Below are 26,332 nucleotides of genomic sequence, written 5' to 3' on the forward strand. Positions count from 1 at the left end.
TCTCTGTGTGGTTTGAATCGGGTCCGAACCGAAGGATCCGGGTTCAGACGTGTGATTCGTTCACGTGTGTTTTCATTTCACCACATGTCGAATGATGTGTTGAACTTCCTGACACGTGTGGAGGAAAATGTTTCTTAGACTTTAACATGAACATTCATCCTCATCACTGACGGACGATGAAGTGAAAAGCCTTTTTTTGTCTCTTGTTGTTTTTTCTACTCGATGTAAGAAACTCAGTGTCTGTTCCACGTGTTTTCTTTTTTTGAAATGTTTGATATTTTTTTATTCTTTCTGAGAGAGACGATTTTTATTAGTTTATTCTCGACAGCTGACAATTCACTAGTGTTTTTGTCTGAAATTATGGTCCCATCAGACATATGTTTTTTCTTTACAGCAGTTTGAACAGTTTCCAGCAGTTTGAACAGTTTTGAACAGTTAAGGGCTTTTCATTTTGACGTCTGGATAAAATCCTCAGATGTGGAGACGTGTTCGGCAGAGACGCAGCTCCGTCTGAAACCTTCTTTACCTCAAATAAAGACAGAGAACAAGCGTCACTTTGTCTCCTTTCAACCAACATTAGTTTTGTTCCATCTGTAAAACACTATACCACTATTTCTTCATGAATCAATTGATCAGAAGATGTAACATAAAGTGGCCTTAACAGAATGAAAGCAAAAAGAAACACCAAAGGCAGGAAATCAAAGAATGATGAAAAAGTATAAAGATAAAATGATAAAAAAAGTTTTGAAAGATGTGAGAAGGATACAAATAAATAAATTGGTTAGAGACTGAAGAGGAATTCCTAAAATCAAGAGATTAAACGAGTATCAACTCGGAAACAAACACTGAGAAAATGAAACATTCCAAGACGAGGAAATAATCCAATTGATAAATTAAATCAAATCAAATTAAAGACAGTCTAAAAAGGAAGGTGTGGAGATTTCTTTTGAAAATATTTTCTCAGAAGAAAAACAGACAATGAGGAACTGAAGCAGAAGAATTGAATATTTTATCGTCTCACTGAAGTCACTGCAGGAGTTTAATTAGCAGGGTTCAACATCTGGACAGATTGGACACATCTGTGTGTGTGTGTGTGTGTGTGTGTGTGTGTGTGTGTGTGTGTGTGTGTGTGTGTGTGTGTGTGTGTGTGTGTGTGTGTGGTTGTGTGTGTGTGTGTCTGTCTGTCTGTCTCTCTCTCTCTGTCTGTCTGTCTGTCTGTCTGTCTGTCTGTCTGTCTGTCTGTCTGTCTGTCTGCCTGAGGCAAAACTCACTTCCGCTATATAAACTCATTTTTATAATTAAAATTTTATATAACTGAGTTGTTTATGTTTTGTTTTGATACAACGAGAAACAAACTCAAACGGAACGGGGTCACGTTTGATCCATGTTGTGGGATCAAAGGGATAAAAGTACACTTCAAAGGATTAATCCAATAATTCCTTGTTGCTTTGATGTCACAGTGTCAGTGGTCACAGATTCCTTTGATGTCTTAGGTAAAAGATTTATACAATCTGAAGAGAAACAAGAGGGTTTTTTTTACCTGAAAAGATCGATTACTCTGTATATATAACAGTGATAGCACCACCTAATGGTAAAAGGAGGTTAGCCTTGTTTTACAACTTTAATTTTCACGGTGTGGTCTACACTTGATGGCGTGGACAATAATGCGTCATTAGTGGGCGTGGTCCCCAGATCGCAAGTGCTCGTCCTGCACAGTTCTTCTCGCAGCCCGAGTTTTCATGTTGTTATTATCGTTCTGTAAACTTGACGAAACCAAAAGAAAATAATAAAGAAAACACAAAATTATAGAATAAATCTTTGTATCATGTTGATTTTAAATTTTATATGATTAACAGATTTCTATTAAAATATGTATGATGTCATGTCTAATCATACATGACATCATACCTACATGTACGATATTCTAGTTCATTCTCATAGAACGACACTAGGTATGATTCTATATGTTTAATGATTGTTTACGTGTATGACACTACATGTATTCGACATGAGTGATGACGCATGATGGTTGTTTACATGTTTGAAACTATATAATTCTACATGTATGATGATATTCTACATGTATGTCGTGTGTTGAATCAGCTGTTTGTATGTTCTTAACCCTCTGATCTCCTCAGTGTTTATATGTTTCATGTGTGAGCAGCTGAAGATTCTGATGAATTAGAAATAAATAATTAAAAATGACGCTGCGGTAACCGCCTCCCTCCTCTCTCCTCCTCCTCCTCCCTCCATCTCCTCTCTCCTCTCTCCTCCTCCTCCCTACTGCTCCTCCCTCCATCTCCATCTCCTCTTGACCGGCGGCAGGATGGACGTGGTAAATCAGGTAAAAACACGATCTATCGTCTTTATCTATGATTCTTCTTCACATCGTGTCATGTGTGTGCGTGTGTCGTGCTCGTTGTGTATTCGTGTCCTGATGGGGGGGTGGGGGGGGTTGTGACGGTTTCCCGGGGAAGCGTCAGTGTGTCGGGCCGCAGCATCACGAAGAGGAGAGAGAGGATGAGAAGAAACCAGAGAAACCAGCATCACCAGTGAAACCAGCATCACCAGTGAAATCAGGCTGATTCCTGTGGTTTCACTGGTGAAGCTGGTGATGCTGGTGATGCTGGTGAAGCTGGTGAAGCGGAGGAGACGCTGCGGCTGTTTGTGTCGGTTTCATTCTCATGAACCGGATTCATGTTTTCACACTGAGCCGTTTTATTAGCGGGTTTATTTCTGGGTGTTTTCTGCGGGTCTGATCAGCTGGTGGGCCTTCAGCCCTGCGCTGTGTCTGCAGGACGGCTCCATAAAAACACTGTGCGTGCGCGTGTGTTTGTGTGTGCGTGCGCGCGTGTGTGTGCGTGCGCGTGTGTGTATGCGTGCGTGTGTGTGTGTGCGTGCGTGTGTGTGTGCATGTGTTCAAAATGGCAGCCGGACAGGGAGGAAGAGGAGGATTTCCTCTCTACTCTTGATGAGGATGAAGATGATGATGTTGATAATGATGGCGATGATGATGATGATGATGATGATGATGATGATGATGATGATGATGATGATGATGATGATGATGATGATGATGATGATGATGATGATGATGATGATGATGATGATATGATATGATATGATATGATGGTGATGATGATGGTGATGATGATAATGATTGTGATAATGATGATGATGACTACGATGAAGAAGATGCTGACGGTGATGATGATGATGATGATGATGTGTGTGTGTGTCCTCAGATGGTGGCCCAGGGCCAGTTCAGGGTGCTTAAGGTTCCTCTTGGTTTCATTAAGATCTTACAATGGGTGAGTTCTCATAATGTTTCTAATTATCCTCAAAATATTCACATATTAACATTTCTGTATTCTGAAAACACTTCAAAAAATCTAATTGTTCTCAATCTCCCCCTCCTCCTCCTCCTCCTCCTCCTCCTCCTCCTCCTCCTCCTCCTCCTCCTCCTCCTCCCCCAGTTCTTTGCCATCTTTGCCTTCTCCACCTGCGGCAGTTATTCTGGGATGTTCCGGATGGCCGTGGAGTGTAAGAACCGAACGGAAAGCAACCTGAGCATCGAGGTGGAGTTTGAGTATCCGTTCAGGTCAGTTAATCACACGTCCCCTCGACTGTGGCGTGTCACATGATGCAGAGCGGGAGCGTCATAGTGAGCACACTCAGGGATTCAAACCAACGGTGTGAGAAGCTCTGGTGATGTCATTAATCTATGATCAATAATCAGGTCACATGTTTCAGTCTGAAACTGACCTGTGGTGAAGTGCTGAGCTTAGTGACTCTATGTCGTAATGCAGTTGTTGTTACCATGGTGACAGCTGGTCTGTTTACCCTGACCACGTAGATCCTTATTTTGAACACACCTGTTGCCTAATGATCGGTCGACTTGACAGAACTCCAGCCCTGCAGGGTTCTAATGTTCTTTCTCTTGCAGACTTCACCAGGTGCAGTTCTTTGCCCCGACCTGTAAGGGCGCAGCCGCGGATCAGTTCTTCCTGGTCGGAGACTACTCTTCCTCTTCCGAATTCTTTGTCACCATCGGCGTATTCACTTTCCTCTACTGCATGGCCGCTCTCAGCATCTACGTCTTCTTTTTCGAAAAGTACAAGGAGAACAACAAAGGCCCGCTGATCGTAAGTTCACCCACGTGACCACCCACCCAGTGACAGGTGAGTTGTGGGAGGAGTCACTCACTCAATCTGTGTTTCAGGACCTGGGAGTGACCGCAGTGTTTGCCTTCATGTGGCTGGTGAGCTCGGCGGCCTGGGCCAAAGGTCTGTCCGACGTGAAGACAGCGACGAACCCAGACAAAGTGCTGACTCTGATCCCGGCCTGCGAGGAGGAGGGGAACAGCTGTCGTGAAATGCATGACCCGGTGATGTCTGGACTCAACACCTCTGTGGTAAGACCGGTGGAGGGATGGAGCCTCATGTCAGAGATGGTTCTTGTCTGGAGCTGTTGGACAGTTTCAGTAATCCGAGAAATACCAATTTGTTTTCTTCAATAAAGAAGCAAAGTTCTTATTTATAAAAAGAAAAAAGAAAAATTCTGTCCAGACATCTGACCTCGACCTCTCGTTTCCATGGTTACCGCATCATGTTTTTATGAGTTGCTGCATTTCTTCTAATGAAATGTTGGTTTAAATCAGAGTTCAACAGTAAATCATAGATACTACGTTACCCATCATTCATTTCAGACAAGTGTCCAATGAGAAACCTTGGTCCTCTTATGCTCCAGGCTTTTGGATTCATCAACCTGGTTCTGTGGGCCGGAAACCTCTGGTTCGTCTTCAAGGAGACGGGCATCATCGCTCCCTTCATGCGGCCTCCTCCTCCTCAGGAGAAAGCTGCTGCACCAGAAGCCTACGGCCAGCAGGGGGCATACGAAGCAGACCCATACGCCAGCAACCAGGGAGGATACCAGCCCGACTACAACCAGCAGGTACACAACCAAGTGCTGATCACTAACACTACACAACTGCAGGACTCTGAGTAAATGTACTCTTAACAATGCATTACTCAGAGTTTTATGTACTGCAGTACTCTAAATGATGCACTGCCATCTTGTGTTGTCTCTATGTGTCATGTTGTTTGCTGCTGTGTCTTCTCCAGGATGCAGAGTACGGTCAGGGCTACGTCCAGCAGGGGGCGCCCACCTCCTTCTCTAACCAGATGTGAAGTGACAGGCAGCAGGTGAGTCCCAAGCAGAGATTCATCCGCTGCTGAAAATAGTCCCCGAAAAACACTCCTTATATTTCCTCCTGTTATTTTTGTTTATGTTTGTTTTTCTTCCACAGGAGACATTGGAGTGAACAAAGAGTGGGTCGCCTGCAACCTACCCACAATGCAACACTCCTGTCTGTCTGCAAAGTTAAGGGGCGTGGTGAGGGAGGGGTGGGAGGTTGAGGGTGGGGGAGTTTAGATGTTCAATATAATGAGTCAATGTGTAAATGATCAAAACGAGAGTTATAAATAACAAATCCACAACTTGAAAAAAGCACGTCAACAGCAACAAGAAGCTTCGGATCATGTTGCCGAGTTAAATTCATATTACGGAGTCTGTGAAGAGAATGTATGTTTGTGTTGTATAGATATCACTTTGAAAAGATATATAATATAGACTCAACTGTTTGTTCATGTTTCCTATTGAACCCGAGGATCTGCTCCGCCCCCTGCTGTGTGCTTCGCCCCAACATCAACAAACCAGATCCGCATCGGCCAATCCCGAAGCTGTTCAGACTGGGTTCACACTGATCTGACCCAAACCAGGTTCAAACCAGAGTTGAACCTGAATGAGAACCAGTTCAAGCATCACCTCCCAGCTGTTTGCTGTTTGTCTTGCTGCATGTAACTATCAACACAGGAAGTGATGCTGTTCTGGAAAAGCAGTGAACTCAGTTTGGACTTCAGCTTCGATGTGACTCCGAGTATCATATGGATCCAACATGGCTCCTCATCGCTCCAGTTTCCGAAGTTTGTGTGTTTGAGTAACGGGCTCAGCTGGAGCTTCGTTCTGCTGCTACGTTCAGATCAGATCGTCTCTGATCATCTGTGAGGACGCAGAGCTGCAGAAACACCCGTCTGAAATACTCTCACTCAGCCCACGACTCTACTGGTTTTCACTGCACTTTGTGTCACTTCAGCAGGAAAATCTGCATCACAGAACGTTCCAGAGATTTAAACGTTCGTGAAAACCACATGTGCTCACTTTGCTGTGGCCAATTTGGAGGCGTCTTGTTCAGCAAGGTCACGTGACCTCAGTTAAAACGTTGTCGAGATCTGCTAATAAAATGTGAAGTTTGTATACTAAAGTTTTAATCAGTGCAAACACAACAAAGGAAGTGTTTCACAAACCAAATCCAGAAAAACGTTTGACTATTTTAGCTAGCTAGCCTGTTTAGGAGCTGCTAACTCTACTTCTACGAAAAGCGCTGATAAACGTCACAGTTTTCAGACGGATGTTTCTGTCAGTGGACGGACGCCATGTTTGTCTTCCCCGCGGCTCTTAGCCAATCAGCAGAAGCCGTGAGTTGTTTTTGTATAAGTCTGAAAAAAGGATAAAAAACATGATGCTTCTTCTTTGGTTGTTTTTTCTGAAAGTGAAGCTGTTTTAGCGTCGGTATCTTCCTCCGCATGGTGACGTGTTTCCTGTGTAGTTCAGTGACTGATGGTCGGCGTGATTCCACTTCCTGTTCCCTGTACAGGTGTGTGTGTGTGTGCGTGTGTGTTTTACCTGTCCATTTTCTATCACTCACTTTCTCTTTTTCGTCTCTTCATCTTTTTATTTCTTTATTTTCTTTCAAGTCTTCCACTTTTCTTCTTCTCTTTTTCATTCTTTCCTCTTTGTCTCTCTCTCTCTCCTCTCTCTTGCCTCTCTCTCTCCATCTTCTCCCTTCTTTATCTCTCTCTCTCACCCTCTCATTCTTCTTGTCATTCTTCGTGACTCTCCTCTCTGCCTCTGTGACGTAACTTCCTGCGTGATGAAATTCTGCATCAGTAACCCTGACAACGGTTTTGACAGTGTTGATGATGATGTATGTGTGACTTGTTGCTATGGAGACCCCAAGCACCTCCCCTCTTGTGTTTATTCAGTGGAAAATTTCAATAAACGACAAACTCGTCTCTGATTCTGTGTCTGTTCATAACATGAGGAGGATGAAGGAGTGAATGAATGAATCTAAAGAGTAAAAGTAAACTGATCTGTGGACCAAAGGACAGATGAAGAAATAAGAGCCAGGATGAAATCACGTGAATGTAAGAAACAGATGAAGAAATAAACAGATGAGTGAATCATCAGTGAATGAGTAAATTAATAAATGGCAAATAAACGGCTGAATGACAACATGAATAAGAAGGTGAGCACATAAAAGAATAAAAGACAAATGAACAGGTTAATAAGTGTAACAAACAAATATATGATATAAACAACCGGATGATTGAATGAATGATTTATGTCAGAGGAAAATATAGGAACAAAAGTCTTTTTTTGCAGTAAAACTTCTTTCTCTTTCTTGATCCTCTTCCCTTCCTCTTTCTTTCACCCTCTTCATCTTCATTTTCCTCCTCCTCCCTCACCCTATAGCCCCCCCCTCTCCACCTCCATCCCACGCCTGTCCTCCATCTTCCTCTCTCCTCATAGCTCCTCCCTTTCATCTGTTTACTGCCTCTCCTCTCCTTAGTCATCACTCCTCCCTCCCTCTCTCTCTCTCTCTCTCCCTCCCTCTCTCTCTCTCTCTCTCTCTCTCTCTCTCTCTCTCTCTCTGTTATCAGATGAGTGTCTGTGCTCACGGTCAGAGTGTGTGTGTGTGTGTGTGTTCAGTCAGTAGCATGGCGTATCTCGGCTACCTGCTGCTCAGCACCGCTCTCATCCACACCGCCCAGGTAAGGACGAGTCACAGCGACTCACATAGAGAGAGAGAGGATGTTTACATGTGTCCTTATGTGTTAGTTCATGGTAACAGTGTCGTCACTGTAACATGATCAGGATGCAGAATGATGCTGATGCTGTTTATCCTGCACCTGCCTGTTACATCACAGTGTGTGTGTGTGTGTGTGTTCTGTTTTCCATTTGACATATTACTTATTGATCAGCAAAATTTGTGAAGAGAGAAACAGACATGGATGGAAGACTGCGGCCTGTTTGTGTTCAAACGTTTGTGCGTGTGTGTGTATGTGTGTCTGTACCAGTGTGGGTGTGTGTTTGTGGGGGTGGGGGGGGCAATCACTGTGACCGGAGGAACATTTCGTTACAGCAGCAGTCGTCACCATAGCGACAGGAGAGAGTAACCCACAGCAACAGCGTCACATCATTTAAGAGGTTATGGCTCAAGCTAAAGGTGCGATCTCAATCTCTCAGCTGTGAGTAAAGTATCAAGTACTTAAGTAATCCAGTAAATTTACAGAATGGAGAGCAGCAACTATACTAAATAACAGCGTCTCTGACAATGATGATGTTTGAAAAGAAGAAGAGTTTCACTGTCAACAACGTCTCCTTCACGTCCTCACAGAATCAGACAGGAAGTCAGATTGTTTTAAACACACACACACACACAAACACACACACTTCTCTGCTAGAACCAGAACCCATCACCAATTTGAAAGGAGACATATTCTGTTCATGTTCAGGTTGATATATATTTACTGTAAAATGTTTACACTTTCCTCATCCATTGCTGCAGCTCCTCATTTCAGCCTCTGTCTGAAACACTACTCTGCTCTGATTGGTCAACTGCTTCCATCGTGTGTAGGAAGTGTTGGCCTCCGCTCTCACTTTACCTGGCTTCATTAGGGGGCGTGTCTGCTTGCTTGACCCATATCACATGACAACACGAGGATACAGTAGTTGTACAGTCTTCTCTGTCGATCCTGAACTGACTCTTTTCTTCACCATTAATTTAGTCATAACAAACACGAGGCTCCAATGACAAAGACCCTTTTAGCTAAAGATTCCACATACTGGTGATGAATGCTAAGCTAACACTGGAAGTGAGTGGGAACCCTAACGGCTAGCTAACCTACTGTTTATATCAGGTAAGACAAATAGATATTTTAGCTAGCTAACGTTATTTAGTAAAACTAGCTTTTGTAACAATCAGACTCTTCATTCAACCTGATTCAGAGTATTAAACAAGCTAATAAGCTAACTACAGGCTAATGAGAAGTTCCACTAATGGCAAGGCTGAGAAAATGGGAAACTTATTGTAATATTTACCATAAGTTTATTTGTGAAACCCGACAGACTTAGTTCCAGAGTCCATGTTTCCTGAAGTTTAACAGTTACTGTGACCCAGAATCAGAAAAGACGTGACAATGGGAACAAAACCTAACAATACTATTATTCTAGTATTTATCCATGAAGTCCGACATCTTTCCTGAACCAGGATTTTATAGATTAATATGTTTATACTTCATGGATTGACATTTATCTACTTAGGTCTGATTCCTGCAGGAAAGTGCTCTTCAGACTCATTATGACCTCCTCCGCTTCCTTCTTATCAGCTGCTGATGCTCCAGATCTCTCTGTAGAGAGAGAGCTCCAAATCATAAACTCGAGCTGCATGCGTCTGTGAGATATTAAAGCCATAAATCACAGAGTCCGAGCTCAGGGACTCTGTTTGCTTCTGTTTATCTCAGACAAACAGAAAATGGAAAACCTGCTCTGATTTTCACCTGATCTGTTAACGACAGCAGCAGAGACCATGACACAGCAGTTTATAATCTGCAGGGTAATGACTTCCAACACTGATCCAGAGACTCTGAAGTCCTGAGTCATTGTCCGAATTGTTGAGTCACTCTTTAAACTGCAGAGTCACTGATCAAACTGCTGAGTCATTTCTTAATCTGCTGAGTCAATTTTTAAGCTAATGGCTCACTGAAAAAGCAAGTTATTAGTCAATAAGTCACTCTGATCTATAACTAACTCTGATCAATAACTAACTCTGATCAATAACTAACTCTGATCAACAACTAACTCTGATCAATAACTCAAAGAGTACCCACCAGGAATCAAAACAAGCCCACCGATACATTCTGTCCAATCACATTAGTGGAGGCAGGAACAGAACAGCTCGTTACGCTGCCATGGCAACAGCACATCTCCCTGGTCCCTGCCACAATCTTACACACGCACACACACACACACACACACACACACACACACATACTTCTCCATAATATATTCCCTGGCCCTTAACCTCAAACTACTGCCTTAACCTTATTCTAACCTGAATCTAATTCTAACCCTCAAACACAGATGTTATTTAACCAAAATCGGTCCTGATAACTACAGATAGAAATACACACACACACACACACACACACACACACACACACACACAAACACACACGCACTCTCTACAAACAGCTGTTGATCCCCGTGACCTCTGACCTTTTCTCTCAGCCTCTACCTGCAGCGCATGGAGGGGGGCGTGACCTGGACTTGTCAGTGGGCGGAGTCAGACGCCAGCGCAGAGCCCTGCTGCCCTATGAGGAGCAAATGATGTCATATCCTTACGTACAAGGGGGAGGCGGGGCCAATGACCTGTACTACCAATCAGATGACTGGAGGGGGAGGGGCTTGAACCAGGCCCTGCAGCAACTGGTGGACAGAGACCAGAGGCGGGAACAGGAAGAGGAGCAGCGAGCAGGTAGAAGAGTTTTCACTTTACGCTCGTTACAATTATATATGTAGAGAGAATATATTTTATATATGTAAAGAGTTTGGAGACATTTTATTATTATAATATTAATAGCATAATGAACCAATCACACGTCTCCTCAGCCTACCTGGCCGCGCTGCTACGCCTCCTGAACGAGGCAGAGAGCGTGGGATTGGTCGGCCCGGAGGACATGGCGGTGGTTGAGGAGGAAGAGGATGAGGAGGACCAGGGGCCCCCTGGGGACTTCCAGGGCCCGGTCCCGGCAGACTATGATGAGACCGGGCGGGGCATGAGCATGGGGAGGCCCCAGGCTGCATGGTGGGGCCTCCTGGAGCCCCAGCTGGCTCAGACCTTGATGGACAGGTGAGGAGAAACCTGTCAGAGCTAGAGATGATCAATAATAGAACGCTCAATAACTGTCATTGTGATTGACAGGATGGAGCCTCAGCTGGTTCAGACCCTGCTGGAGAGAGCGAGACAGGAGAAGCTCCAGCAGACAGGACGAGGACCAAACAGAGACCAGGACACTCTGAGGTGATCAATATATCAATCCATCCGCTGATTCTGAGGAAGTGTCTACTCCGAACTTAACCTTTACTTTTGCTTTCATAGCAGTCTTATCTTCATTAATAATAAAATATTCACTAAAATGCTGCTTGTCTCCTCCTTCTCAGACGGATGGTTGCTAGGATACTGTCCAGCATCGGCCCTAACAACGCCCCAGTGAACTCCTCAGGTCGCAGAGCGAGGAGAGACCTGTCTGTCACCTCAGTTGAACCCATTAGCTCCGCCCACAGGAGAACTCGCCGTTCCCTTGACGACCTGACACCTCCATCACCTAGCAATGACCCCCCACTCCTCAGGGTGAAGAGGCTGGAGGAGGAGGAAGAGAATCTCCGTCCCCTCACTGCTGGGCTGCAGAGGATGAAACGCATTGATACCATGGCAACCGCAGCAGAGGAAGAACTGAATCATGGGATTCGTAGGCGCCGGAGGAGAGCCGCCATGAATTATGATCCCCAAGTACTGATCGATCAGATTGTGAATTACATGAGGGAGTGAGAGGAGAGGAGGAGAGGAGAGGAAAAGAGGGGAGAGGGGTAGAGGAAGGAGGAGAAAGGAGGAGTATTGTGTCGTTCTTTAAGTTTCTCATTTCTGTTTATGTAAAAATGTTTTTTGCTGCTTTAGGTCAAAATAAATCTTAACCAGTCGTTCGTTGTCAAAGGAGGGGGGGGGGGCAAATGTGACCTCTGAGTTTTCACGACTGATAACTCAGAGGTCATGACCTCTTATTTCCTTAACGTTTCCTGAAAACATTATCATGTCAGAGTCGTGACATCATCATGTAGCTGATGAGACAGCTGCAAACTACGATTTTAAGAGTAAAACATAATCAGCTCTCTAATTGGTTGTTGTGTTCATGTACTTCAGCTTGTGTGCAACAGCTCTGTCATGTGATCACTCTTGTGTCTGCGGTAAAAATAAACACTTTTATCTCATGAATAAAGTCAGTGTCACCAAAAACGTTTCTCCTCTCTCTGCTCGTATTTACATGTAAACACACACACACACACACACATATACTATGGAATTAATCAGTCGCATCAGATTAAGACATTTTAAAACCTTTGAATTCCTAGCACTGGATTTTTTTTCGTGGAAATTATGCATTTGTATTTTATGCCACTGCATTTCAGTATTCAAATTTTCAAAGTATAATATTCAACTGCAGAAAATTCAGATTAAACATCCAGGACACCAGGAAAAGCAATCGATAGTCTCACATCGAACCAAACCTCATGCTGGTTCGATGCCATGGCCGGTCGAGTAGCAAAGCATCACCTGATGTCACATGATCACTGACACATGACCTTATTGGTCGGAGGTTTGGTTCGATACAAGTTGATCGAAAGATGATTTATCATTCACCTGAAACTTTAACAAGTCCAACACTCAAATGATGAACTAACATTTTGTTGATAACGAAACTGAATGAAAACGTTTCCAGTCAGTTTATTTAAAGACGACTTTTCTCACAAATACAATTATCACATGAACTTGATCAGAGTCTGAAAACAAAATAATAACAACAACGTCATCTAATAAACTACAAACAGCTGCTCAGTCTGGAAGACTCAGTGACAGGAACTGAGCTACGTCTTCATGTGCTTTAAGGTTAAAGGTCAAGCGAGCATTTTAGGAAAGTTATGACACACTCTGTTTTCTCCATCTGTCACATTATCAGGCCAGTTTCACCTCTGAGGTTAGCATTGCTTAGCACAGAGACAAACGCTAAACTCATAGGCCCTGAAGCTAGCGAGTTCCGGTTGCACAGGATCAGTGTTTACGTTAGCCAGCTAGCAATTGCAAACAGAAACAGTTCATAAAAATGCATTATGCTGCATTTCACGCATATTATCACTGTAATAGAACGTCCACAGACTGTAACTGGACAGTACTATGTGTACGACACATTTAATAACAGAATTGCTAACAGTAAAAACGTCACCTTTCAGTACAGTTGATATACGGAGCAGCCATCTCCATATTCCGAGCTCCGAGGTTTAATAGAACGCTGCATAACTCTAAGCTAACTGGACCTAGTCATCATGCTACAGCGTGTACATCAGACAGGGTCTTACCTCTAATAATAAAGCTAATGCTAACAATCAGTAAAGTTTGACTGGCAGCTATTGTATATGAGATATTTCTATTGGATGCGCTGACTGTTTGAAACACTCAATATAACATTGTAACGCTGTTCAAGATAATGTGCTAAGCTAAGCTAAACAGAGATTAAACTGATTCATCTGAACACGTGACTCAGAAACAAACAGGAAGAATAAATACATGTCAGACTATTTGTTTAAGGTTCAGGAGTTGATGGCTGAAGCAGCAGTTCGTCCACACTTAGCCTCATGCTAACATCAGTTTACGAAGTGAAGTTTTATCATCGCTTAATTTAAACTAGAGATCAGTTTCTGAATATTTACAGCCGCTAACTGCGGGTGGAGCTGTCGGGTATGCTAACTGAACCAAGCTAACATTAGCTCACTAAAATATGATGCTACAAATAGATCAGGTGAAGAACGGTCAACAGAAGTGAGACGTTTTAAATCAAATGTGACGAAACAAAGACAATAACACCCCTCAAATGATTTTGATGATGCTGATGACATCAGTTAGCTTAGCATTAGCAGGTGTTTCCCTCTCAGTACAAACATCATGAATACAACTCAAACGCAGATCGGCTCTGACGTCAACACGTTGTTCTGTTCCGTTTGTGGCTTCACTACAGAGCTGCCATGTGTAGGCTCCTCCTCCTCTCTGACTGACTCCACCCACCAAGACATGAGCAGCTGAGGTTCACAGACCTGCTGTGTATAAATTACCCCCCCCCTCTATTTTTATGACCCTGACAACAGAAGGTGGAGGTGGTGTCCAGGAGACCAGGGGACGATAATGATGGAGGGAACAGGAGGAGAACTGAAGACCTGAAGAAGAAGAAGATGACAAATTATTATTTGTTTGTGTGAAGATAAAATGAGAGCTGAGGAAGAGGAGACTCACCTGGTGACATCACGCTGACATCAGCAGACCTGTGGTCACTGTAAACAAACACACTGTTACTATGGAACTGTCAGTGTAGTTCACATTAAGCCCCGCCCCTTGCTGAAACACCTGCTCACCCTCCTTGGTGTCTGGCGGCAACAGGGCGTCCTGCCTGTTGGCGAGGACGAATGCTAGCGTGGCCAAGATGGCGGCATCCAGAACCCCCAGGAGGGCGAGTATGTAGGCCCAGTGGACCGAACAGTTCCCTGGAGAGAAACTGCCCACCTGGAGACATGGGGTCAAGAGCATCAGGATCTATACAGGATTTATACTGGATCTATACTGGATCTATACAGGATCTATACTGGATCTATACTGGATATATACAGGATCTATACAGGATCTATACAGGATCTATACTGGATCTATACATGATCTATACAGGATCTATACTGGATCCATACTGGATCTATACAGGATCTATACTGGATCTATACAGGATCTATACAGGATCTATACAGGATCTAAACTTGATCTATACTGGATCCATACTGGATCTATACTGGATCTATACATGATCTATACTGGATCTATACAGGATCTTTACAGGATCTATACTGGATCTATACAGGATCTATACTGGATCTATACAGAGGATCTATACTGGATCTATACAGGATCTATACTGGATCTATACAGGATCTATACATGATCTATACATGATCTATACTGGATCTATACAGGATCTATACAGGATCTATACAGGATCTATACAGAGGATCTATACTGGATCTATACAGAGGATCTATACTGGATCTATGATCTATACAGGATCAATCAGTGAGGACACACATTTATTGATAATTCTGTCTTTTTTGATTGTTTCAATGTGAAAATGAAACATTAAATAGAATCCAGCAATAATCAGTACATGAATCAGATCTGATCGGTGCTGTGACTCACTGAGTCTCCACAGAGAGATCTCATCTCTGGACTCTCCCAGGAGTCTGGAAACAGAAGACAAGCCAACGCCAGACAGAACCCTAAGAGACAGACAGACAGACAGGTAGAGAGAGAGAGAGAGAGAGAGAGAGAGAGAGAGAGAGAGAGAGAGAGAGAGAGAGAGAGAGAGAGAGAGAGAGAGAGAGAGAGAGAGAGAGAGAGAGAGAGAGAAGAGAAAAAGAAAGAGACAGACAGGTAGAGACACAAAGAGAGACAGATGTAAAGGGGGAGAGAGACAGGCAGAGAAACAGACAGGTAGAGGTACAGTTGTTAATTGATGTCTGTCTCTCATGTGTCCTCATTATTATGTCCTCACTGTAGAAACTTTTAACCACATGTTCTTCACTAAACTACATCTCCAATAAGTCTTTAGCACAGAGGGACGGAGAAGCAGGAGGAGGGACTGACCAGCTGTGAGCTGCAGCCAGGCACAGATCTTGTAGACGGTTGCAGCGCTGCAGAACCGGAAGAGACAGAGACAGAGGACACTGGTCCACACGGCCCACAGGGACACGCCCACCAACACTGCCACCGACTGGAAGGACGGCAGTGGAGACAGGCTGGACAGACGGCCACGGCAGTCTGGGACCGGCCAGTCTGACTCCACACACACCTGACCACAGAGAGACAGGGACAGAAGGGGAGACAGGCAGAGACACAAAGGTTACAGGTGATCAATCATGTGTGTTGGGAACATCCAAAGTGTCATCAGGTCCCCAGTTTAAAGGACCTGTGTCTCCTCCCACCTCAAACAGTCCCAGGGTGCCGCTGGGCGCCCCCTGGTGCCGGGTCTCAGCAGTGCCGATCCAGGACGGCTGCACCAGGACGACCACCTGGATGATGGCGAAGCAGAGTGTGCAGATGGCCCAGAGGACACCGACTGCTCGGGCACTCCGGACAAACTCAGTCTGATAGAGACGAGACAGGTCGGGGAGGGCGGGCGACACCGACATGATCTGTTGATTAATGAAACAGGAATCATGTGACCAGCTGATTATTACTGATCAATAAAACTACACACAACATAATAAAGAACAATTATTCTATATGCCACTGTCTGTCCTCTACTTGTCTCACTCAGGTACCTGTCCCCCCTGACAACTGAGTGTCCTGTAGATGGGGACAGAATTTCTTTAATAAGTCACTGTCTGTTTACACAAATCAATCAAATCTGTTATCAATTAATATTTATTAATCATTTTAAAATCAATTAGTTACAGATTATCAACGGATCAATAATCAGGAATCTGATTAATGCATCGTTATGTTGCACCAACACAGTTTCTCTCTCTCTCTCTCTCTCTCTGTCTCTCTCTCTCTCTCTCTCTCTCTCTCTCTCTCTCTCTCTCTCTCTCTCTCTCTCTCTGAAATCAGAGCTGCAGTCAGCGCGTGACCTCAATCATCGTCCGACACAACAATCATAAATAAGGCACCGAGGATGACGTCCTCACTTCCGTTCATCAACAAACCCAATGTTCAGTAAAAAAAAATAAGAAACAAACCTGCAGCTGGAGGAGGACCACCTGTCTGTCTGTCTGTCTCCTCCTCTCTGTCTGACTGTCTGTCTCCTCCCCTCTGTCTGTCGCTCTCTCTCTCCTCCCTGTCTGTCTCTCTATCCTCCTCTGTCTCTCTCTCTCTCTCTACAGGATGGGAGGATGCACCGGATCGTCTCCGGTTATAAACGCTGAATTTTTCGCGTCCTCGGCTCCGGTTCTTCTGAATAAACGTCACAGATGATGAAGATGATGATGAAGAATCTAATGCTTTATATCAGCACCTCCCCCCCTCCTCCCCCTGCAGGCGGAGCCAGGAACTACAGCAGTGTAAAAGACTCCTCCATGCTCCAGTCACATTATATTTATCTGCAGACCTAAACGACACAATGCATTTTTATTCTCCTACATTACCCAGAGTTCCTATCGGCAGAGATACATCAGGAAGTCAGTGGTTGATACTAAATGACTTGTTAGACTGAAGCTTTCATCACAAGCTTCATGATGAAAGTAAACATCACCAGGGAGACATTTGATGGTTTAAAGAAACAGGAAGTCACATGATGCAGGAAGGGAACCAGGTTTAATAAAAGAACAGAGTATTGCACAGTGCGCACACGGCCTCTTATCACCACCCTCACACTGTCTTCACTGTCCCACACAGGCAGCAAAATAAACGCACCTCAAACACAGACGCTCTCATCCTGATGCACGCCACGCTCATGTGAAGGAATCAAACGCACCTGAAGAGATTTTAAAATTGCTGAAAAACGTTTTTTTTTCATCAGTGTCTCCAGCATTTATTTGATTACATGTGATATGTTATAAACCAGTGTTTATATTGTTTTTATTATAAGACAAGATGTTTTAACATATTATATTTGTATATTCAGTTGGTTGGAATCTGCAGCTTCACTACGAGATGTCATTAAATCTGAGTCTTTAGATTTTCTATAAAAGAAGAAAACTAAAATGATCGATACAAACATTATTACTACGTTTGGTTGCTGTGGATACGTGAGTGAATATCTGTGCTTTTAATGACATGTCTCCATCTTTTTAAACGTGTCCTGATCACGTGTTGCAAACATTAAAAACAACAATAAAATTCAAACTGAAAAAAATAATAAAATGTGTTCTTGGCATGATCCTCTGTGACATCATCAGAAAAGACGATATATTTGTCCAATGAACTTTCAGAATAAAACACCAAAGGTCTGCTGGTGGTTGGTCAGTTTCAGGGGTTGAACCGACAACCTGCTGCTGATGAATATCTACACTTCATAAGATAAAACATCTTTTCTTCTTCCGTTTTTGTGACTTTTTGGAAACATGTGAAACACCGTAGCTGTCGCTGAATTCAACTACGTTTTCCACAAAGCACCACTGTTGATGGTCTCCATGGCAACATACTTAGATGTCCAAAAGCTGCTGAAAGAAAAGACCGAAATACAAATATGGCATCATCTCCTCTTTCCCTCGTCTTCCTCTCCTTCATCCCTTCTTGTCTTCACTTCCTCCTCCTCCTCCTCTCAGCTCCATGGAGGGATCTCTTCTCCAAACTTCGCACAGTGAGCAGCATTTTTAGCTTCAAACAGAACCTGACGAGAGAGAAGATGATTTAAAGGATGAATAGATGAAAGACTGGGTGAGTGGCTCTGATTGGGTTTTACCTGGTTGTGGATGTAGGACTCGCACTGGTAACACCACACAGAGAGATCCGAGAAGCTCAGGACCAGAGGATGTTCAGACACGACACCGTGAGTCACCATGTGTTCGTTCACATACCGACCACACAACACCTGAACACACACACACACATAGAGAGAGAATCAGCCGTTTGAACGTGAACTTATTCTGGATCAAAGTGTGTAAAAGACCCCAAGGCTCCAGCCTCCAGGCGGAGAAAGTGAGGAAGAAAAGGAGGAGGTGTAGTAGAGAAGGAGGAGAAGAGGAGGAGGAGGTGAAGAACAGAAGGAGGAGAAGAGGAGGAGGTGAAAGAGGCGGTCCTCAGGGTCACAGGAGCGAAGGTGATGTGAGACCTGGTAGCAGGTGAGACAGATCCAGTTCTCAGCTTCAGAGCCACAGTCCTGACACGGCATGAAGATGTTTATACCCGTGGAGGGGAGGGGCTTAACAGAGTCCAGGTGAGGACACCAGGAGAGAGGGTCCACCACGTATAGAGACGACTGACAGAGAGAGAGACAGACAGAGAGAGACAGACAGGTTAATCTCAGATCGCCGTCTCCTTGGACAAACTCATCGTATCAGAATGTTTCCTGACCTCGTCTGTTCCTCCTGCACACGTCAGCTCCACACAGATCTGAGGCTTCGACCAACCACACGCCCCCGCTGCCTCAAGCTCCGCCCCCACTCTTCCAGTAGCCTCGTCTCGAACAACAATCTTAAACCATTAAAAGGATCAATAAATGATTTGTCAGAAAAATTAACCAGTCACTTTGTGATGTCACAGTACGAGCTTGAATTATTGCGATGAATGAGACATTTTACAGATGAAAAGTGGACCAATCACCTGAGTCTCTGGCAGTGTGCTGTCTGCTGATTGGTTCTGCTCACATACGGCTACACTGCTGGGCTCCGCCTTTACTTCACCCTCACAAGTGACCTCCGGGCTGGGCCGGACCTTCGACCTGGCCCCGCCTACTGGAGTGGACGTTGCAGGTGTGTGACTGACTGAAGTGTGAGTGATGTCTAAACTGGCCAATCCCTGAGTGAGCTGGTCAAGACTGTCCTCCGCCTGATTGGACAAAAAACAACAGGTAGAGACACGGTTACAGCAGTTTGTTTTTTTGATGATCTGACTTCCTGTTGTATTTTATTGTCTGAACTGTCACCATTAAGTCCTTTGCTCCTGCAGGGGGCAGCGGGGGTCTATCTGTGCCGCTCTGCTCGGACTTTCTGCCTCTTCCTTTCGAACTACGTTTCCCACGATGCTTCGGGGAGGGCAGGGACGCCCGCACAGACTCTGGGACTGACGAACAAGAATGATATAAAATAAACAAACAAACAAACAGACAAACAAAAAGAACAAAAATAAACGCTCCCTGTACTGACTGTTTATCCTCAAGGAACTCCAGTAGGGGGCGTGGTGTCGGATGACCTCGATGATTGTTTCCACAGCACAGCGATGAGGAGGGGGGAGTGGGGTTACAAGGGGTGGAGGAGGGTCTCCTAGCAACATGCTGGTGCACAACGCCATGGAGTCAGAGATGGACGACAAGTTGTAACCTCCCTGAAGAGACGGAGACGAGAGATTGAGTCACAGCTCATCTGCCACGAGTCAGAGGCGATGACATCATCGGGAAGTGATGTCACACTGTGCCAAATAAGTAATGACATCCGTTAATTTCACATAAATTCATGTTTCTTTGTTTGACATCACCTCGAGTATGAGGAGGACCCGCCCCCCGGCCAGTGACATCAGCAGGTGTGTGAGGTGGGCGTATCCCTCAGGGGTCACATGATATCCGCCTAGCGGATCACCCCGCGCTGCATCGAACCCGGCCGACACCAGGATCAGACCGGGGTTAAACTGCAGAGAAAGGATCGACCAATCAGAGAACACCGTCAGTTCTGCTCAGAGTGTGGGTCTGTGTGTGTGTATGTGTGTGTGTGTGTGTGTGTGTTACCTCGGTAGCTATTGGCATGACAACGTGATGAAAAGCAGCGAGGTAATCAGAGTCGCCCATCCGTCCTCCGCTCCACGCCACGTTGACGTTAAACCCTGCCCCTTTGGCCACACCCACTCGGTTTGGGGCGGCATCCTCTGACGATGGAAAGAATATCCCGTTGTCATAGCGATGGAGGGAGATGTACAGGACACTGGAGACAAAGAGAGTGAGAATCCATCATCATGTTGCATCACACATGATGTCCTCCTCCTCCTCCTCCTCCTCCTCCTCCTCCTCCTCCTCCTCACCTGTCATCGTCCTCGAACATGTGTTGTGTCCCGTTGCCATGGTGAACATCCCAGTCCAGGATGAGGACTCTCAGTTTGGCAGGATGGGAGATTTTCTGGGCATGGCGAGCAGCGAGCGCTGCCGTGTTAAAGAAGCAGAAGCCACACGGAGAGTCTCTCTCTGCGTGATGTCCAGGAGGTCGCACGATCGCCACGCCGTTACTCACCTGCAGAGGAAACAGTGATTAGAGCTCACCTTTACAACTAAAGCTGTGTGTGTGTGTGTGTGTGTGTGTGTTTGTGTGTGTGTCTGCGTGTGTGTTACCTCTCCTCTCAGAATTCTCTCCACAGCGTTAAAACAGCCTCCGGCCGCAAGCTGAGCAGAATGAAAACTCTGGTTGTTGAAGAAAATCGAATTAAACTCTTCTCCAAGTTTATGAAGATCTCTGGACTTCATCACCGACGACGATTGAATGAGCTTCACATGTTGCTTACTGACACACACGCACACACAAACACACACACACACACACAGTCACTGAGTATTTCTACAGTTGAGGATATTTAATAATAATAAAAGTCATGTTCAGAAATTAAAGTTTTCTGTCCATTGAGATGATAGGTGACATTTAATTTGAAAAGGTCACAGGAAATGTTAAGTTTTCAGTAAAAGTAAAATACTGATGAGTCATTATCTGAACATGTGATGTCACGACCTTCAGCTTCACCTCTGACCTCAGCTGAACATTCTCAGTACCTGTGACACATGGTCAGCTCCTCCTCTGTTGCTAGGCGCGCTGGTATCCGCTGGCAGCGCTCGACCAATCCGAGCTGCTGGTGTTTAGAGAAGATCTTGGCGATTCTCTGCGGTTGCTCCGGGTGATGTCTGAGGAACAAGATTCACAGTTTAACATTTCGTCAAGTTCGCCACATCACGCTCACACGAGCAGCCGACACGAGACTCACCCGTCCCACAGGTTCAGATGCTCCATCATCCTCTCATCATAAACCAGACCTGTTGTAGTGACAACAGAGGGGGCGGAGCTGGGCCACTCCGTGCTCTGCTCATCGGTCATTGCTCTGATGACACTGCCCTCAGCCAATGAGACGCCTCCTGCACAGAAGACAGGAAGAGAGAAATTCAGGAAGTAAACCTCAGTCAGGGGCGTTCGGAACATTTAAAGGAACAGTAAAATGATGATTGGTCGGATGTGAGGTGAGACAGAGTTACACCGGATTCTATTACAGGTGTGAATGTACAGGTGGATCGTTTTCAGACTGTCATAAGACTTGAGTCCCGCCCCTTCCCTCCCCTCCTCCAGTGTGTGTATCTTACCCAGCACCTGCAGACTCGCCCAGTGTGGATACTGAGCACTAACAGTCCGAGAGAGCGACTTCAGGGCACTGAAAGAGAAAGAGAGAGAGAGAGACAGACAGACAGAGAGACAGAGACAGAGACAAACAGAGAGAGAGAGAGAGAGAGAGAGAGAGAGAGAGAGAGAGAGAGAGAGAGAGAGAGAGAGAGAGAGAGAGAGAGAGAGAGAGAGAGAGAGAGAGAGAGACAGAGAGAGAGACACATGACTTACAGGACGTCAGCTGTACAGCGAAGACTTTAACAGAATATCGAGTGAAATGCATGCTGGGATACAAAGACTGAGGTTTGTCATGTTACTCACCTGTCAGATGTAGCAGTGGGCGGGGTCAGAGAAGGACAGGCTCCTCCCAGCAGAGCTCTGACACAGGCTGCAACGCCCTCTGCTGTCGACTGCAGGTTATAACCTCCCTACACAGCGAGTGAGACAGAGTGTGTGAGTGTGTGTGTGTGTGTGTTTGTGTGTGAGTGTGTGTGTGTGTTATGCATCATGATTTTACCTCGAGAGCAAGAACCAGTCGACCTTCAGCCAAACTCATCAACATGTGAGTCAGAACATGGAAACACTGAGGAGTCACACACATCTCCCCCTGAACACACACACACACACACACACACACACAAACACAAACACAAACACACAGAGTTAGATCAGTGTAAACACAGTAATAAAACGAATCACAGATCAATAACAAACCTTTGGATCACCGACTGCAGCATCGAATCCAGCACAGACCAGAACGAGCTGAGGCTGAAACTGAACACACACACACAACATGATTAATAACATTATAACTATATATGAATGAGACATGTGTGTGTGTATTGTGTGAGTGTGTGTGTAACCTCGTAGGCGACAGGCAGCAGCAGTTGTTGAAAAGCAGTGATGTAATCAGCATCAGTCATCCCCGTCTGAATGAAAGAACAGGTGAGAAGAAAAGAGAGAAACTGCATCTGTTTCCATGGCAACATTTATTTTGGGCAATCAAATGACTGAAAGTAATCGAGTCCTTTTCTATTTAATCTAGTTCATCTGTAATTTTGTCAGAATCGTTTCTCTGAACACGGAAGCAGATAAATTAAGATAACTGTAGCCTCAGATGAGGACACCCAGCTGTGGGACATGTCTCTCACCTTGTCCCAGGCCAGGTTCATGGTTAGTCCTTCTGCTCGTCCACTGCCCACGAACCCCCCGTCAGACTCGGCCAGGTGAGGCCAGAAAGATCCCTGCTCGTACTGGTGGACGCTGAAGTACAGGACACTGGGGGGGGGGGGGGTTGTGTTGTGTTGTGTTGTTAGTGACATTAAAGTTTGTAAAGTTGGAAACACAAACAGAAGATGAACAGTTTACCTGGGGTCTTCCTGAAACTGGTACTGGATCCCCTGGCCATGATGCACATCCCAGTCCACTATCAACACTCTGACACACACACACACACACACACACAAACACACAAACACACAAACACACAGACACACAGACACACAGACACAATCTTATTAATTTTATTGATGGCACATCTCAGACTGTAACATCCTCTTCTTATATTTTTTTAATCCTCTGGTTTAATTTTTGTTAGATGTCTGACTTGATTGATGACACACACACACAAACACACACACACACACACACAGACACACACCTGCTGGCTGAGTGCTTGACCTGAGCGTAGCGAGCAGCGATGGCGACGCTGTTGAACAAACAGAATCCGTTCGGCTCGTTGGCCTGAGCGTGATGACCTGGAGGCCTGAGGAGGACAGAGTGTTACTGATGATGCGTTCAGGGACCGGCTGCACCTGAACGCAGCACGATGAGCTGCTGCCGCTTTACCTGATGACAGCGAATCCATTCCTGAGTTCAGAGGTCATCACCCGGTCAACCAGCTGCAGCACCGAACCCACCGCAGACGCACACACCTCGAAGGACTCCTGCAGACACACACACACACACACACAGTTTCACAGGGCTCTACAGGGATCCCACATACTGTCTTATGTTACTGCTGGGTCTGTATGTGTGTGTGTGTTCTTACAGGATGCAGGTAAACAGAGTCGTATTTCTCCGACAGAGTGTGTAGTTCATTCTCTGACATCGTCTGAGTCGATTTGATCATGTCCACATAAGGTTTCCTACAAACAAGACAATAGAGTCATTCAGAGGACAGTAAAGGACAGCAGAGTCAGTTAGAGGACAGTCGAATAAATAAATCACTTCCAGGATTGTTAGTTTTATTATTATTTTTCAGACTCACTTGTGAGCGAGAAGCAGCTCGTCCTCTGTAGCTTCTCTGGGCTGAAACAACAAGACAGGTGTTAGAAAGACAGAGAGAGAGACAGAGACAGACAGACAGACAGACAGGCAGTCTAACCTCCACTCTGATGCAGTGAGACAGCAGCTCTTGTGTCTCCAGCTCCTTCATGATGGACGTCACTCTGTCTGGACTCTCTACATGACTGACAACAACAACAGAGTCAGCTGATCGTTGTCATGTGACAGAGACATTTTACATTAATATTTCATATGTAACACACAGACAGGTGGGGTGGGGGTGGAGGGGGGGTCAGTTACCTTGGTTCCCACAGGTTCTGATGATGAGTGAAGATGTCAGAGTAAACAAGACCAGTACCACTGACTGAAGATCTGCTGGACAGGTCCTACACACACACCAATACACAGATATCAAAATACACACTTGTGTCTGTTTAGCTCTTAGGACACACAAACTGTTTTAAGATATGCATTAATGTCCAGATATTTTCAGGATATTTCACAGAGTCTCTCTGTGAGTCAGTTGCTGTGGACATTTGTCTGTTGTTGTGAAAATCTCCTTCTGCTTCTTTATAAGTGAAACACAAACTACAGAAAGTGTCCAGATAGAACTTGTCAGAGTTCATGTCTGTAGACAGTTTCTGATTCTCAAACTGAGTCTGAGTTAATGTTTAGTATAAACAGTTAAGGACACACACACACACACGCACACACACACACACACACACACACACAGACACAAGTTGTTGAGTTTACCAGTGTCTGCAGCCTGTTGGTCAGCTCGTCCTCCGTCTGATCTCTGCTTCTGTCCATTTTTCCTCTCCTCTTCTTCTCCTTGAGACTCTCTCCTCCTCTTCTTGTCTCCTTTCCATCATTCTGAAACCAAACAGACCAACATTCAAACACAAGCAGCTCAAATTAAGACGGACGTGTGTGTGTGTGTTTTTTTTGTGTGTGTGTGTGTGTTTTTTTTGTGTGTGTGTGTGTGTGTGTTTGTGTGTTTGTGTGTGTGTGTGTGTGTGTGTGTACTCTGACACATCAGGTCAAATTCCAGCTCTGGTATATGATTGACTGCTGCTCAGGTTAATCCGTCACTGTTACTGTCAGGGGCCACTTGAGGGTTTGTGAGTTGTGTGTCTGAGTGTGAGTGAGTTTGTTATCTGATTGTGAGTGAGTGTGTGTCTGAGTGTGAGTGAGTGAGTGTGTTTCTGACCTGAGGGGACACCCGAGGAGATCTCCTGGTTGGCTTAGATCCAGATCCTGGAGGATCCGGTTCAGACTTCATCTCTGATCCGCCTGAGACAGACACACAAGAAGAAGACAAATGTCAAATACGACACACAACACAGAAAGATGCTCAGATCCACACAACACACACTGAGATTGTCCTTTATTGTCCACATCTGTCCCCAGGCTTACACTGGATGTCTGCAGGTTCACACTCTGTTTGACAGCAACTCATTAATCCTGACACATCTGGAGACAAGGACGACTGTCAGAGGACAACTGTCCACCACAACCACTGTCCAGAGACTTGTCCACAACCACTGTCCACAGCCACTGTCTACACTCATATCCACAGTCATGTTCGTTACAACTGTCCACAGCCACTGTCCACAATCCCTTTCCACAGTCATGTCCACAGTCATGTCCACAGTCATGTCCACAGTCATGTCCACAGAGGACCGGGACCGTGTCCGTGTCGTCACTCTGAAGTGTAGCTGAGCTAACGTGTTAGCCGCGGTGCTAACAGAGCTGTCTGTCTGTCTCACCTGAGGACATGAAGACACAGGGACTCACTCACCTTCTCTTTCTGTGTCTCTCTGTTGTTTCTGTCTGAGCGGAATCTGGGGAGTGTCACTGTCGCACACCCTACACGTCACAGAGCGCCATCGACTGACGTCACGTACCGTGGGACCAATAGCAAGCTTCGAGAACAAACTCAAATCCTTCAGTGTTTGTATTTGATTTGATTTTAAGATTCATTCTATTCAATGCTCCAAATCAAAAACAAACCATGTGACTCGTAAGATTATTATTATTAAATGTTTAAATT

General features: G+C 45.1%; 4 protein-coding genes across 5 annotated transcripts; 2 read left to right on the forward strand and 2 right to left on the reverse strand.

Moving 5' to 3' along the window:
* The first annotated feature begins 2,326 nt into the window (after positions 1-2,326).
* On the forward strand, positions 2,327-5,189 carry sypa (synaptophysin a). 2 transcript variants are annotated; one of them, XM_061073990.1, is made up of 7 exons: positions 2,327-2,344; positions 3,246-3,311; positions 3,477-3,601; positions 3,947-4,145; positions 4,223-4,414; positions 4,750-4,965; positions 5,124-5,189. In XM_061073990.1, the coding sequence occupies exons 1-7, from the start codon at positions 2,327-2,329 to the stop codon at positions 5,187-5,189; spliced, it is 882 nt and encodes a 293-aa protein (XP_060929973.1). The 2 variants fall into 2 exon arrangements, with proteins under 2 accessions (XP_060929973.1, XP_060929974.1); XM_061073991.1 differs by having other exon boundaries at positions 4,750-4,953; positions 5,133-5,189.
* A 2,649-nt stretch (positions 5,190-7,838) lies between these two features.
* Positions 7,839-11,731, forward strand: pcsk1nl (proprotein convertase subtilisin/kexin type 1 inhibitor, like). The gene is made up of 5 exons (XM_061074097.1): positions 7,839-7,892; positions 10,411-10,657; positions 10,792-11,032; positions 11,105-11,203; positions 11,344-11,731. Exons 1-5 carry the CDS (start codon positions 7,839-7,841, stop codon positions 11,729-11,731), a joined length of 1,029 nt encoding a protein of 342 aa, XP_060930080.1.
* Positions 11,732-14,248: 2,517 nt separating this feature from the next.
* On the reverse strand, positions 14,249-16,176 carry lhfpl4b (LHFPL tetraspan subfamily member 4b). The gene is made up of 5 exons (XM_061073994.1): positions 15,970-16,176; positions 15,632-15,836; positions 15,185-15,264; positions 14,359-14,506; positions 14,249-14,277 (listed from the first exon to the last, which is right to left on the reverse strand). The coding sequence occupies exons 1-5, from the start codon at positions 16,174-16,176 to the stop codon at positions 14,249-14,251; spliced, it is 669 nt and encodes a 222-aa protein (XP_060929977.1).
* Positions 16,177-17,277: 1,101 nt separating this feature from the next.
* hdac6 (histone deacetylase 6) lies at positions 17,278-26,143 on the reverse strand. Its single transcript, XM_061073984.1, has 29 exons — positions 26,081-26,143; positions 25,490-25,572; positions 25,033-25,152; positions 24,577-24,662; positions 24,377-24,461; positions 24,260-24,300; positions 24,041-24,137; positions 23,839-23,936; positions 23,651-23,755; positions 23,359-23,427; positions 23,142-23,268; positions 22,854-22,919; positions 22,705-22,764; positions 22,508-22,597; positions 22,312-22,418; positions 21,972-22,039; positions 21,602-21,749; positions 21,393-21,521; positions 20,961-21,129; positions 20,657-20,862; positions 20,367-20,559; positions 20,120-20,269; positions 19,792-19,969; positions 19,572-19,708; positions 19,250-19,474; positions 19,001-19,120; positions 18,759-18,905; positions 18,390-18,518; positions 17,278-18,317 (listed from the first exon to the last, which is right to left on the reverse strand). Exons 2-29 carry the CDS (start codon positions 25,559-25,561, stop codon positions 18,249-18,251), a joined length of 3,291 nt encoding a protein of 1,096 aa, XP_060929967.1. The 5' UTR covers positions 25,562-25,572; positions 26,081-26,143; the 3' UTR covers positions 17,278-18,248.
* Between the last annotated feature and the right edge of the window lie 189 nt (positions 26,144-26,332).

The sequence above is a fragment of the Limanda limanda genome, chromosome 7 (assembly GCF_963576545.1).
Source record: "Limanda limanda chromosome 7, fLimLim1.1, whole genome shotgun sequence".
Taxonomy (NCBI): domain Eukaryota; kingdom Metazoa; phylum Chordata; class Actinopteri; order Pleuronectiformes; family Pleuronectidae; genus Limanda; species Limanda limanda.

Excerpts from the sequence above, each read along its gene's own strand:
- sypa (XM_061073990.1), top strand. Across the intron at positions 3,312-3,476 it reads TCATTAAGATCTTACAATGG|TTCTTTGCCATCTTTGCCTT; the intron begins GTGAGTTCTCAT and ends CTCCTCCCCCAG. Across the intron at positions 4,966-5,123 it reads ACCAGCAGGTACACAACCAA|GATGCAGAGTACGGTCAGGG; the intron begins GTGCTGATCACT and ends TGTCTTCTCCAG.
- pcsk1nl (XM_061074097.1), top strand. The coding sequence starts at position 7,839 with ATGGCGTATCTCGGCTACCTGCTGCTCAGCACCGCTCTCATCCACACC. Across the intron at positions 7,893-10,410 it reads CTCTCATCCACACCGCCCAG|CCTCTACCTGCAGCGCATGG; the intron begins GTAAGGACGAGT and ends CTTTTCTCTCAG. Across the intron at positions 11,204-11,343 it reads AGAGACCAGGACACTCTGAG|ACGGATGGTTGCTAGGATAC; the intron begins GTGATCAATATA and ends CCTCCTTCTCAG.
- lhfpl4b (XM_061073994.1), bottom strand. The coding sequence starts at position 16,176 with ATGTCGGTGTCGCCCGCCCTCCCCGACCTGTCTCGTCTCTATCAGACT. Across the intron at positions 15,837-15,969 it reads GCACCCTGGGACTGTTTGAG|GTGTGTGTGGAGTCAGACTG; the intron begins GTGGGAGGAGAC and ends CTCTGTGGTCAG. Across the intron at positions 14,507-15,184 it reads GATCTCTCTGTGGAGACTCA|GTGGGCAGTTTCTCTCCAGG; the intron begins GTGAGTCACAGC and ends CCATGTCTCCAG.
- hdac6 (XM_061073984.1), bottom strand. The coding sequence starts at position 25,561 with ATGAAGTCTGAACCGGATCCTCCAGGATCTGGATCTAAGCCAACCAGG. Across the intron at positions 21,522-21,601 it reads CATCTGAACCTGTGGGACGG|ACATCACCCGGAGCAACCGC; the intron begins GTGAGTCTCGTG and ends CTTGTTCCTCAG. Across the intron at positions 19,709-19,791 it reads GAGTTCCTTGAGGATAAACA|TCCCAGAGTCTGTGCGGGCG; the intron begins GTCAGTACAGGG and ends CTTGTTCGTCAG.